The 13,704-nt window shown below is 56.4% G+C and overlaps 1 protein-coding gene across 6 annotated transcripts in view; it reads left to right on the top strand.

Annotated features, from left to right (window-relative positions):
- The window catches only part of ICA1 (islet cell autoantigen 1), a 41,471-nt gene extending 27,767 nt beyond the window's left edge, over positions 1-13,704 (top strand). For 3 of the 6 annotated variants that reach the window (XM_074268532.1, XM_074268531.1, XM_074268529.1), the window contains 10 exons: positions 4,133-4,258; positions 4,530-4,628; positions 6,371-6,471; positions 6,773-6,822; positions 8,154-8,222; positions 8,313-8,354; positions 11,179-11,241; positions 12,051-12,299; positions 12,993-13,088; positions 13,455-13,704. In XM_074268532.1, coding sequence (XP_074124633.1) covers positions 4,133-4,258; positions 4,530-4,628; positions 6,371-6,471; positions 6,773-6,822; positions 8,154-8,222; positions 8,313-8,354; positions 11,179-11,241; positions 12,051-12,299; positions 12,993-13,088; positions 13,455-13,576 — 1,017 coding nt within the window. In that variant the 3' untranslated portion in view covers positions 13,577-13,704. The remainder of the gene's footprint in view (positions 1-4,132; positions 4,259-4,529; positions 4,629-6,370; positions 6,472-6,772; positions 6,823-8,153; positions 8,223-8,312; positions 8,355-11,178; positions 11,242-12,050; positions 12,300-12,992; positions 13,089-13,454) is intronic. The other 3 variants (XM_074268534.1, XM_074268533.1, XM_074268530.1) reach the window with 1 other exon arrangement.

The following is a 13,704-nucleotide window of genomic DNA, read 5'->3' as shown; positions in this document are numbered from 1 at the left end:
TTCCTTCTCCTTGCAATTGTTAATAGCAAGTTTGTCCTTGGCAGGGGGCTCCCAAACCCTGCAAAGCAAATTTCTTCTTTAGACTCTGTTCATGGGGTCTTCATAATTTCTCTGAGCTCTTTGAAATAAATTCTCTTTAAACCCCAGGGAGATTTTAGGCAATTCTCTTTATTGATAAAGGGTGACATCTTCCCATGATTGCCTTCATTTGGTCCCTCTCCTCACCCCCTACTTCTCCCCTGGTGCTTCCTTGCCTGAGCTCCTTCCCATTGGCCTGTTTGCAAAAACCAGCCATGCTTTTCAAATGAACAGTGGTCTAGGAACGTAATGGTGGGGGCTTGGGGAGGTGGAGTTTGGTGTGTTGGTTTGGAAGGTAATCGTGTTCTTTCAGATGGCTGTTTTCATGACCAGAGTGTCAAGTGACTGGATGTTTTCCTTCTCAAAGGGAGTGTTTGTTTCTCTCCCAGTTCTGATTTGATACCATGGCAACCTAAGTATTTGAAGAGAAAGCAAAGTAGAGAGATTTTGGCCCCTTCAGAAGTAGAGTTTCAAGCACCAGGATCAGGAGGAACACCTGCTGATGGGGAGTAGCCCTTGCCACTCCTGCTATAAATGAAATTAGATGACACAGAGAAGTTGCTGCAAACATAGATAGACGGCTCAGCAGATCTCCTCAGAATGACGACTAAGGGGCTCATTTTGTGTAGCATCCAAAGGCTGTGAGAAATGTCACTTCCTGGGGCACGTGGTCCCTGGACCTGCTCAGCATGAAGGGCAATGAAGGTACAACCATGGCATCCTCCAGAGAACTTGGAGAAGCCAGTACCATGACCATTAACCAGTTGCCTTGCAGAAACAAATTGATGAGAGGAATGCCAGATAATAAGGTTGTAAAATAACTCTTTTTATGTGAATATTTTGTCTACTTAGCAAGAGACAAAATATGTGTATAAGCGTGCGCACACACACACACACACACACACACACACACACACAAAATCAGGAAGCTTGAGAAGCAATAGCTCTAAGAGAAATGGAATGAAAGAAAAAGTATTTCTTCCACTTAATAGTATTTCATTTTTTTTCAATTACATGTCAAAATAGCTTTGAACATCCACTTTTGTAAGATTTTCAGTTCCAGTATTTTTCCTCCCTCCTTTCCTTTCCCCTTCAAGACAGCAAGCAATATGATAGAGATTATAATTGTACAATCATTTTAAAACATTTCCATATTGGTCATGTTGCCAAAAAAAAATCAAAAGGGGAAAACCACAAGAAAGAAGGAAAAGAGATGAAAATAGTATGCTTCCATCTACAGTTAGTTTCCATAGTTATTTATGTGGATGCCGATAACATTTTCCATCCCAAGTCTATTGGAATTGACTTGGATCACTGTATATCTGAGAAGAGCTAGATTGAGTATTTGTAACCGATAAAATTGGATTCAAGGTTTCTCAACACTTAAGTTATATGAGTCATTACACATGATGAGCCCCTAGTTTGAGGCATGAAAGGCCAGCAACTTGAAAAGACACAAGGAAGCTAATGACAGAAGCTTCATCAAGAATCTAAGACCTCAACACTCACCTGTGCAAAAATGTTTGTGGCAGCTAGTGGCAAGGACCTGGAAACTGAGTGGCTGCCCATCATTTGTAGAGTGGCTGAATAAGTGACGGTATATGAATGTTGAGGAATAATTATTCTGTAAGAAACGATCAGCAGGAGGATTTCAGAGAGCTCTGGAGAGACTTACAGGAACCAATGCTGAGGGAAATGAGCAGAACCAGGAGTTGTACATGACAACAAGAATATGTGATGATCAACTGTGATGAACTTGGCTTTTCTCAGTATTTCCAACTGATTTGTGATGGAAAGTGTCATTCACATGCAGAGAGAACTATGGAGATTGTGGATCAAAGCATAGTTTTTCAACTTTTTGTTTTTGCTGGTTTTTTCTTGTGGTTTTTCCCTTTTGATCTGATTTTTCTTATTTCAGCATACTAAAAATGGAAATACGTTTAAAAGAATTGCACATGTTTAACTTATATTGGATTCCTTGCTGTCTGGGGAGGGAGAATTTGGAACACCAGGTTTTGCAGAGGTGAATGTTGAAAACTCTCTTTGCATGTTATTTGGAAAAATCAAATACTACTTTAAAAAAAAATCCAAGACCTCAGAAACCAGAAGAGCACAGAACCGAAAAAAAAGAACTGAGAATCCTTGAGGTGAACGTGGCTGAGTAGAGGCAGGCAGCCTTTGTAGTTCATAGAGATGATCTGCCTGGAGAAAAGCATTGGTGCCAGGAGCTGACTGGGAGCTACCATGGGAGGAGATGGCTGAGGACGGGCTGCCTAGTTCTCCAGCACCTTCTGCATCCTGAGAGAGGAAACTCTTGACAGCTTGAAAGGGACTGTAGCTACCACATATACCAGAGCACCCTGGACAGCGCCGAGTCTGCTGTATTCATAGGTGATGCACTGAGGATACCTTTCCCTGGGAGCCTCCACAGCAGCTGGTGTGCAACCTGTCCCATTGGACAGAAGGGTCTTAAGGCAAACTTTACAGTGGTGGACCACCCAAGTCTGCAGAGTGTCACCCGGACTTGGGTCTGAATGTCATTTAGGGCGTACATCCATGGCAAGGTTCTCAGATGCTGCTGAGCTTGGGTTAAGCGAGAAAGCTGAGCCCAGGAGAGTGTAGGGCTGGTGGGACCCAGAGACTCCTGGGTTCAAGTCCTCCTCAGCTACTCACCAGCCAGGAGAATCCAAAGCCCCAGCGCCATGCTGAGCTCAGTGCCCTCATCTGCCAAAGGGGGACCATCGTGGTACCTGCCCCCCAGGGCTGTTGTTTGACCCAAATGGACAAAGGATGATGTAAGTCAGCCATGGCTCTCCGAAGTGCTGAAGCCTCCCACAAGACTTCCATGCACACCCTCCCACACTGGCTTCCAGCCCTCCCACAGTCTAATAAATGAGCGTGACCCATCCCGGGTCATTCCCCTGGCAGGAATTTCATCCCATGACCATGGCTCATCCCTAAGTAGTCAAAATGTGTTTGCATCCGTTAGGGTGTCTAGGCAGTTTTAGTTTATTGCTTGTGCTCTGTACATCCATGAATGGCATGAGAAGCCGTGGACTGGATCTTTGCCTCCCGCAGATTGTGTGCTCACCACACCCTCACAATTCTCCAGGATGTCAGTTTTAATGAGTGGCTGGGAGTAGCTTTCTTTGCTGTCGGCCATATCGAAACCATTTGCATAGCTCTCTCCTCAGTAACCAGCACAGTGCCTTGTATACAGTTGGTCCTTAATCATTGTGAATTGACTCGGATGGAGTGAATGATTTGTATAGACTACAGAAGGTTAGCTTGCGTGTCTTCCTCCGAGGTCAGGTCACATGAAGGTCCCGTCAACCCGTCAATTAGAAGTAAGTCGCTAACCTTCCCTTCTCTACAGAGTTCTAGCACAAATAGCAAGCGGGTGTTGACAGTGGCTGACATGGCGGTATCTCTTCCTGGCACGCTCCTTGCATTGGGGGGACTGGGGGTTATGCCCTCATTATTCTTCTTCTTCTTCTTCTTCTTCTTCTTCTTCTTCTTCTTCTTCTTCTTCTTCTTCTTCTTCTTCTCTTCTTCTTCTTCCTTCTTCTTCTTCTTCTTCTTCTTCTTCTTCTTCTTCTTCTTCTTCTTCTTCTTCTTCTTCTTCTTCTTCTTCTTCTTCTTCTTCTTCTTCTTCTTCTTCTTCTTCTTCTTCTTCTTCTTCTTCTTCTTCTTCTTCTTCTTCTTCTTCTTCTTCTTCTTCTTCTTCTTTTTTTTTTTTTTTTTTTGAGGCTGGGGTTAAGTGACTTGCCCAGGGTCACACAGCTGGGAAGTGTTAAGTGTCTGAGACCAGATTTGAACTCGGGTCCTCCTGCCTCCAGGGCCAGTGCTCAATGCCCCCCCCCCCCAGCGCCATCCAGTTGCCCCTTCACCATTCATTTTTAAAGAAATTTTGAGTTAATATTTTCTCCTTCCTCCTTCACCTCCTTTTCCCTGAGAGGGTCAGCAGTTTTATAGAAGTTATACAAGTACAATCCTCAAAGACTATTTTTGTATCAGTCACGTTCCGGAAGAATGTCTCCTGTGAACCTTGCAGGTCCAAGCCCAAGTGCGCCACGCCAAGCTCAACTTTGACCAGCTCAAGAACGATGTCTGTCAAAAAGTGGACCTGCTTGGAGCCAGCAGATGTAACCTCCTGTCCCACATTCTCACAACATATCAGGTAGCTCCCCAGGTGGGGACGCTGGGGCGGGGGGACGGGACAAGGGGCTTGGCTAGCCAGGAGAAGCGGAGTGGGGGAGACCCAGCGGCACCAGACTGACCGTGAGGACTGTCCCAAAGTGGGCTGGATCCACTCAGCCAGGCTCAAGCCAAGGGTCAGGGCAGACCAGGCTGGGGAGGTCCCTCAGCACAAATCCAGCAAACTCGAAAACTGGCGCCAGGGCGGAGCCGGAGCCCCTGGGTTTGGCCATTCCCACGCTCTCTCTTTCCAGACCACCTTGCTTCACTTCTGGGAGAAAACCTCCCACACCATGGCCGCCATCCACGAGAGTTTCAAAGGCTATCAGCCCTACGAGTTCACTATGCTGAAGGTAAGCATGCGGGGGCCCCGGCCCTCATTTTGGCTGAATGCTGCACAGTCTCTCGCTTGGGGCCGACATCTGCCCGAACCCTAATTCCAGAACGGGGGTCGCCAGGAAGTTTTATCCTCCCCCCCCCGAGTCCTGACCCACACTCCCATTCAGCTTAGCCATCCTGCTGCAGCTCAGCACTCTGAGCGGCCTTGGGGCAGCCAGTGCACATGCCCCCCCACTATCCATCTGGGCCACAGCGACCACTCCCGCCATAACACTGTCCCCTCCTGGAGAGAGATGGTGTGAGCATCCCGAGTCCCAGGCCCCAGTCAGTGTCGTGTCCGGCGGTTCATAACGACTGAGGGCAGTCCGGATTCCCAAGCCTGACGCTGGATTCCCTGCCCCACGCTGCCCACAGCTCGAGAACTTCCAAATGGAAGAGAACCTATTAGCCCTGACCTAGAACGTTCACTGAGAAGAAATGCTCACTTTGGGGCTTTTCCCATTACTTAAATCAGGGATTCTCTGTGTTGGCCAGGCCCGTGGGAGGGAGATGCAAGTGGGGACCAAGCCCCCGCTTGGGTTGGAGTTCAAGGTTCAGAAGGTCAGTGGAACAGGGTAGCACTGTACGGAGTAGGGGGAGGTGGCCCAAAGAGGTGAAAGGGACTTGTGCAAACTTCATCGAGCTAGGGTGCTCAGGCTAGAGAGGGGGTCCTGGGGGTACCGCAAGAAGCCCCAGAAAATGGAGGCCATTCCCGGAATCAGGATGCGGCTTCTTAGCCCCACATCATCTGGAAGCATTTGGATGGCCTGCAGGGTGCTTTAGCCCTCCTCTGCCTACGGGTTCCTCTGCCTGGACAGCTTCCATAGTGCAGGGCCCTGGGGAGGGGGGCCCTGAGGGGCTGCTCCTGCTACAACCCCTGGCTACTCTCCCCTGTCCCTGGGTGCCGGCTCTCAGGTGGGGGCTGCTCTCCCCACCTCCTGCTGCCCAGTCACCCCGCTCTGCTCCGTCCTTAGGAGCCGCTCGGTGGAGTCTTCCATGTCCACTAGGCAGGACCCCATATAGTCCCAATGCCAGGAAGGAGTCTGGGCTACATATCCCCCCCCCTCCCTCCCCCTCCCCTCTCTGTGTGTCTCTGTCTCTGTCTCCCTCCCTTCTTCCTCCCTCCCTCTTCTCTCTCTCTCCTCTCTCTCTCTCTTTCTGTCTCTGTCTCTCTGTTTCTGTCTCTGTCTCTTCCCTCCCTCCCCCATCTCTGTCTATTCTCTCTCTCTCTCTCACTCTCACTCACACCCCCCCCCCCCCGCGTGCCTAGGACAGAGTAGGGGCTCACTGAGCACTTTGGGCCGGAGGCGCGATTGCGGACTCCTTTTGGGATGGACTTTTTGGCCCTCTGAGGGAGCGGAAAAACCGAAAACCAAGCAGCAGTAAACCCTCCATCAGTTCGAAGGAAACCGGCCCTTCCCACTGCCGGTGCCCCCTCCCCCACCCCCATCTGCTGCCTTTGAAACGGAGGCCGGCGATCCCGGGGCACAGCTCACCATGTCGGGGAGAGGATATTCCGGTGCCTCACTACTCTCCTTTGGCCCTGAGGGGCTTCCCCCCCTTTCTGAGCCCTCCGGGCGGTGGGGCTCCCAGGGCAGAGCTGCCCCCCCATTTTCTCTGAGCCCACGCCTCCCGCTTGTGTGCTGAGGAGCCCGCCTGGGCGGGGCCGCTTTGACGTCTGTGTTTCCCCTTTTCCTGTGCCGCGATGGGGATTCAGAGCCTACAGGACCCTGTAAACAAGCTAATCGAAAACGCCGAAAAGAAGGAAGAATCCCAGCAGGAAAGCTCGGAGAGCGAGGACTCCCAGCAGCCAGACTCGTGAGTGGGGGCCGAGCCTCAGCCCCAGCCTGGGAAGCAGTCCCTGGTCTCCGGGGCCTCCCTGGTATTGGGGGGGAGGGGGGATATCTGTCCTCCACTGGGCCTTCTTCCATGTTACTGGGGGGGGTGTCCTCCCGGCGGGCCTTTCCTTGCCTCTTATGACCCTGGCGGAGGGAACCGCCCCTGGCGGAGGGATGGTTTCTGGGACCGAGGCTGGACGGCGCATGCAGCAGGTGCTTAATAGGAGATGCTCCCGGGTGAGCAGGCGGGCTGAGCAGGCGGGCTTTGTGTTCACTTGCAGGCTGATATCGCTGGACGTGGAGAACCCTGACCAGAAATCCGCTTTCCTGAGTAAGTTTTGCCTTCCTTTAGCCCCCTCAGAGACACGGCTGCTCTCTTTCAGGGCTCCCGGGCTTGGATTTTTCAAAAGTCAAAGGAGAATGGGAGGTCCTGGGAAGGGGGACCCTGCTCTGGAGGTCAGAGGTCAGCCAAGCCACAAAGAAGGCCTCGGAGCCCAAGAAGCCTTCCAGGAGCCCCCTGGGGTGTGCTCTGCCGATCCTTCCTGAAGCAGCTTGTGGCCCCTCTTCTCTTGGCCCCTCCTCCCCCTGCTTTCTCCCCTCCTTTTTGCTCCCCTTTCTGGGGGCAACTGCAGCTGGGGCAGGAGTCTAAAGCCTGCTTCTGCTCTTGCCTGTGTGGCCTTGGGCCTCGGTTCTCCCAGAGCCCTCCAGAGCTTCCTTCCGGTGGTGGATGCTGGGATCAGGGTGGCCATTGCTTCGGGCTGCTGCCCCCCCATGCCTGGAAGGCACAGGACAGGGATGCCTCCAGGGCACCCTTTCCCTGAGACCGAGCATCTGCACGTGGGGAACCTCCGCAGTGATGCTTCTGGGAGAGCCGCTCCTCTGCCGCCTGTCACCTTCTTGGTGCTCCTGGGGCGGTCATCCTATCTGGGACAGTGGCCAGGAGGGACAGGAAGGGGTTGCAGGGGCAGCAGCCACGCCAGGCGCCCGCAGAGCCCAAGAGAACAAGCCGTGGGGCCTGCCCCCGAAGGTACTGGCCCACCCGAGACCTTGGCCCACCCCAAGGGACCCAGGAGGTCTCTCCAGGTCCAGGCCCCAGGAGGGCAGAGGTCACTGTAATTGGGTTGAGACCTGGTGCCCAGGGCAGAGCCTAGAACACGGGGCTGGCTTCCTTGCCATTGCCTCGATTGACAGATGAGAACGAAACCTTTTCGCCAGTTTTGTCCAGTGTCTGCCAGGTCCATTTTTGCACCTGCCTGGGTTTGGGGCCTTCTTCCCAGTGGGTTCCCTTCCTAAGGCCTGTGAGGCCAGGCTGTGCCCCAAAAAGAGATCCTGCCAGCTACCCCGCTGTGGGGCATCCCCCCAAGGCTGACCCATGACTGTAAAAAGAAGCCATGTTCCTAGAGGTTTAGGTGTCCTTTCTGGTTAGGACAGCACCCTCTGGGCCAAGGTAGTGTCTGGGCACAGTGTCTACAGGCACTGGGCACTTGGGAGGGGAGGGACCATGAGCGTGGCCCAGAGGCTCCTGGCCTCATCGAGCATGCTGCAGCTCCCCCCACCATGAAGCACCGGGCACCCCCCAGGAGGCTGCTGTGCTGCAGGCATGCCCGTGGTGCCCAGGTGGCACTAGCCTGGCACTTAGCGGCTCTCTTGTTCCAATTCCAGCTGAGGATGAGAAGGATAGCTTCTCCACCCTGGAAGGACAGTGCAACCACGTCCAGTGCTCCGGCAGTCGTGAGTAAGGGCCGGGCTCCGGTTGTGGGGCTGGGCAGAGGCCCCTTGGAAATCAGAGCTAACGGGTTTTCTCTTTCTCCTCCTCCTAAGGAGCCATTGAGGAGCTGCTGGACCTGAAGCCCGCAGACACAGGTGAGAGCCGGGCGCTGCCCCAGTGGTGAATGCCATGGCAAAAAAAAAAGTGGCCTTTTAAGGGAGAGACTTTGTCAATGCCCGTGACCTGAGCTGGGCAAGGTCAGAGAGGGCCTGCCCAGGGGCCCGGCCTCTGCTGCCCTCCCAGCTCTGGGCCTCGGTGTCCACAAGCCCGGCCCTGCTGTGGGACACTGAGAAAGATCAGCCAGGAGGCCACAGAGGCCCCTGAAACATGTGCTGGGGCCTGACTGTGGACCATCTGGAGGGTTTTCCTGCCTCTGGGCCATCCCTATGGAGGTGCGGGCAGTCGCTGAAGTTCTCTGGCCTCAGCTGCCAAGCTAAGGCCATCACTGGTTGGGTCCCTCAGAGGCTCTGCGCCACCCGCCCTCCCCCTTCAGGGCACCACAATGCACCATCCGCCCTCCCCCTTCAGGGCACCACAATGCACCACCTGCCCTGCCCCTTCAGGGCACCACAATGCACCATCCACCCTGCCCCTTCAGGGCACCACAATGCACCATCTGCCCTCCCCCTTCAGGGCACCACAATGCACCATCTGCCCTGCCCCTTCAGGGCACCACAATGCACCATCCGCCCTCCCCCTTCAGGGCACCACAATGCACCACCTGCCCTGCCCCTTCAGGGCACCACAATGCACCATCCACCCTGCCCCTTCAGGGCACCACAATGCACCATCTGCCCTCCCCCTTCAGGGCACCACAATGCACCATCCGCCCTGCCCCTTCAGGGCACCACAATGCACCATCCACCCTGCCCCTTCAGGGCACCACAATGCACCATCCGCCCTGCCCCTTCGGGGCACCACAATGCACCATCCGCCCTCCCCCTTCAGGGCACCACAATGCACCACCTGCCCTGCCCCTTCAGGGCACCACAATGCACCATCCACCCTGCCCCTTCAGGGCACCACAATGCACCATCCGCCCTCCCCCTTCAGGGCACCACAATGCACCATCCGCCCTGCCCCTTCAGGGCACCACAATGCACCATCCACCCTGCCCCTTCAGGGCACCACAATGCACCATCCGCCCTGCCCCTTCGGGGCACCACAATGCACCATCCGCCCTGCCCCTTCGGGGCACCACCTTGCACCATCCGCCCTGCCCCTTCGGGGCACCACAATGCACCATCCGCCCTGCCCCTTCGGGGCACCACAATGCACCACCCACCCTGCCCCTTCAGGGCACCACGATGCACCCTCCACCCTGCCCCTTTTGGGGCGCCACGATGCACTACCCGCCCTGCCCCTTTTGGGGCGCCACAATGCACTACCCGCCCTGCCCCTTTTGGGGCGCCACGATGCACTACCTGCCCTGCCCCTTTTGGGGCGCCACAATGCACCACCCACCCTGCCCCTTTTGGGGCTCCACGATGCACTACCCGCCCTGCCCCTTTTGGGGCGCCACAATGCACCACCCGCCCTGCCCCTTTTGGGGCGCCACAATGCACCACCCACCCTGCCCCTTTGGGGCACCACATTGAGCTGCTGATGGGATGTAGTGGGGGCTGGGGACCCCTGTGCTCCAGCCTGTGGAGTGAATGGCTCTCCAGGCTGCCACCTCCTCACGTCACTGGTGTTGGTCCAAGCAGCTAATGTTGTGTGGCCACCACCTCCAGAAGTATGGAGGCAGAGGGATCCCATGGCAACCTCAGTTCTCCCAGATATTACAATGTCCCACTCGGGGCCTGCCCTTCCCCCTCTCCGCCCCTTGGCTAAAATCTCAGGGCCTTGCAGAACCTCACATCAAAAAGAACTCCTCTGGGGGCCCGCTCAATCCTTCGGGTGACGGTGATCCAGAGAGAAAAAGAAAGACAGAGACACAGAGAGAAAGAGAGAGACGGACAAATTTGGGAGTAAGAGAGAGAGACAGAGATATACATAGAGACACAGAGAGACGGAGACACCAAGAGAAAAAGAGAGACACAGACACAAGTTGAGAGTGAGAGAGAGAGACAGAGTGGGACAGCATTAGGGAGAGACAGACTTCTTGAATTCTCTCCACCCCCAGCATTGCCCCGGCCAGAGCCCCTTCTGCTCCCAGGCCTTGTTTTCCCATCACTCTCTTTGGTGAGTTGGGTTTCATCCCTGAGGATTCTCATGTTGGTTCTACGTGATCCCCCGGGTACGGAGGGAACCAGAACCTTCCTGTCTAAAATGACGACCCGCATCTGCTCAGCTCGGGCACGAAGCCATCTTCAGTGCCCAGGGGTCTGGCATAGGCTTGTTATGTGGCATGCTGGCAGATCCCTCAGCTCTGCCAGGGGCCCTGAGGTGGGCTCTGAAGTGAGGGCCAACATACCCAGGCAGGAGAGAAAGGCCGTCTCTTGGCCTCCTCCCTGGATGTGCCAGGGGGACACATGATGGGCCTCCCTGGTCCATGGGCAGAGGTGCAAGGGTCGCAGCCAGCCTCCCAAGGGCAGCTCAGCAGCTTTTTACATGGGGGCACTTGTGCCGCTCATGCTCCCCAAAGGCCGCCATGACCTTCCTGAGGGTAGGACCAGCAAGAGGGCAGGCAGTTGGCACAGGTGCCCCTGCCCTCCGGACGCACGTCTTGTTCAGCTCCAGTGGGCAGCCTGCTGTCCCTGTGTGAGACGCCATCTTGGCTGCATCCCACCAGAAGAGCTGGGGGTCCTGCTGGACTTCGGCCCGTCAGCACACACCTGGGGACTCGTCTCCATGCCAAGTATCTGGAGGACGTAGCGTGGCTGAAGGGCACCGTCACAGGAAGGCAGGCTGAAGGAGCAATGAGCCTTAGGGAGGACATGATTGGCAGGGGGTTTCCCTTTTTCCATCTGGTCCCAGTCGGTGACAGTGGGAGCCATGGGCAGAAGCAGTGGAGACTCCTTACCCAGTGCAGCGGGCCTGGTGAGCGGTGGGCTGCCTCGGCATCATGAGGAAGAGCTTGAAAACTGTGACACAGGACAGTCCCTGCGGAGCCTAGTGGGGGGGTCCTCCTGGGAAGAGAAGCCTCCAGGGGCTTCGCAGGCCCCTCTGAGGCTCTCTTGACAGTCTCAGTGCGCTGGGCAGGCGCCTTCATGAGGGGGCTCCCGCCTTGGCGGGATCCCTGCAGCGGCTCTTGGGCGAGCTCATTTCTGGGGATGGGCAGGCAGCCATTCCCATGCTGCCCCCTGTTGCAGCCCCAGGGCAGGCCAGGGGACTAGGGGTGGAATAGGGCCTGAGGCCTGCTTGCTTCTGCATAGCCTTGCCCAGACCAGCACCACCCCCTCAAGGGCTCTGTCACCTTTGTTTCCAGGGGGTGGATTTGAGTGAGGGAGAAGCTGAAAATTAAAGAGGGGGGCCATGGCAATTGCCTGAGAGGGAACCTTCTCCAAGCCCTTTCCTATAATGCCGCCATGCTTTTGTTTCTGCTGCAGTGCATCCTGGGAGATGCAAGCCACAGTTTTGTAAAAGGTGGTGCTGGGGAGGAGAGTTAAGAATCCTTAGAAGGGCAGGGGGGTCTCCCGGGAAGCGCTGCTCCTTGGGGATGGAGAATCCCGGGCTGCGCCTGGGGGCTGTGTAGCCAAAGAAGTCACCCTTGGCCCATAGAAGGCCTGAGCCTGCAGGAGAGGCAGGAGGAGGGTGGGGAGGAGCGCTTTCCAGGCATGGAATACAGCCTGCACAGAGGCTGCGAGGCTGGAGGGGGAAGGAACAAGTGTCTGTCGGCTCCTTTGCAGGTGCCTCGGAGTCCGAAGTGACCGAGAAGGACGACATGCAGCTGCTCAACGAGATCCTCAACGCGTCGTCCCTGGACGAGGGAGACTTCAGCAAAGAGTGGACGGCCGTCTTTGGGGATCAGCAGTCCCTGGAGCCCACGGCCACGGCCGCGCCGGGAGAGCCGGAGCCCGGGCCCCCTGCGTCGTCCAGTTTCCTCCCTTCCCAGCTCCTGGACAAGAATATGCATGACTTGCAGTCATCCCTCCAAGGTCAGTGTCCCCGCTGCTTTTGGGGGACAGATGAGCCCCAGGCTGCTCCCCATGGCCACGGCCACAATAATCGGAATCAGCTTTCTGGAGGGTGGATTTAAAATGTATTCCTCAAGGTTTTCTCCCCACATCAGTTCATCAATAAGCATCTCTTAAGTCAAGCCTGTGCCAGGCCCACACAGGGCAGCAGAAGCTGGACAAGGCGGCTGGACCCGGACAGGGCAGCAGGGAAAGCTGAGGGCTGGCCAGGGATGGGAAAGCAGAGCAAGAAAAGCTGGGGGTCAAGTCAATGGACATTTATTTGGCACCAACTTTGTGCCAGGCTAAGCCCTGGGGGTGCAGACAAAGACAGGACCCTCATCCATGCCCTCGAGGAGCTCTTTTAATGGGGGAAACCCAAACCCCTTGGGAAGAGGGAGAACGTGATCATCTCAGAGGGGAAGTCAGGCTGGAGGAAGCCAGGGAAGGGCAGAGGGTTTCTCCCAATGCAAAGGGGGCTGGTGAGCCCAACAAGACCGGGGGCTGGGGGTTAGGAAGTGCCCAGTGTGGCTCGAAGGCATCAAGGAGCGGCCTGCCAAGGAAGCGGCTGGCTCTTCCTCTCCCCCTTGGGAGATGGGGCCGAGGAAAGGGAGGCTCCAGAGCGAGGCAGACCCCCGCGGCCCTGTCCAACGCAGGGCCTCTGTGGGATTTCAGGCTGGAGAGAGAGCCCAGGCGGCCCTCCGTCCATCTGGAAGGCAGCCGGGACCCCTAAACCCATGAGCCAGAGCAGCAGCTTGGCCCCGGTGAAAGGTGAGTCCGCGGCGGGGACTGCGCCCTCTGACCTTCCTGCCCACTCAGTGACCCCAGTGATGTCTTAAGGTGGCCCTGGCCATCCAGGCCTGAGCTCCCCCCCAACCCCAGCAGGGGCCTGAGCTTGAGCCCCCACCCCGGTCCCTTCCCGCCCTGACTGGATGACCCAGTGCCCCCTCCTGAAGGGCACTGGGGGGGGCGCCTGAGCTCAGTTCCTTCCTCTAATGGCAGTGAGGGCACCGGGACAAGGGCAGGGCTTGGGGCAGCAGGAGGAAGGGGGGGGCCTGACTGGCGGTGGGTGGGAGGCCGCTGGGGGCGGGGTTCCTTCTCCGGCAGCAGCGGCCATCCGGCATCCTCCCCTCCCAGAGCCCGAGAAGAACTCCCGAGACCTGACCGCCTGGTTCAGCCTCTTTGCCGACCTGGACCCGCTGTCCAACCCGGACGCCGTGGGGAAGACGGACAAGGAGCACGAGCTGCTCAATGCCTGAGAGTGCCCGGGCAGGACCGGGCGGGCCGCCGCCACTGCCGCCGCTGCGTGGCCAGAGCGCCTCCCGCGGGATCGTGTCTGCGCCGTGACAATAAAAGGGGAGGCTGAGAAGCCCCGTTTATATTGCTA

This window comes from Sminthopsis crassicaudata, chromosome 5 (genome assembly GCF_048593235.1).
Source record: "Sminthopsis crassicaudata isolate SCR6 chromosome 5, ASM4859323v1, whole genome shotgun sequence".
NCBI lineage: Eukaryota > Metazoa > Chordata > Mammalia > Dasyuromorphia > Dasyuridae > Sminthopsis > Sminthopsis crassicaudata.
The sequence above is the reverse complement of the archived record's forward strand: the minus strand, read 5'-3'. Positions and strand labels throughout refer to the sequence as shown.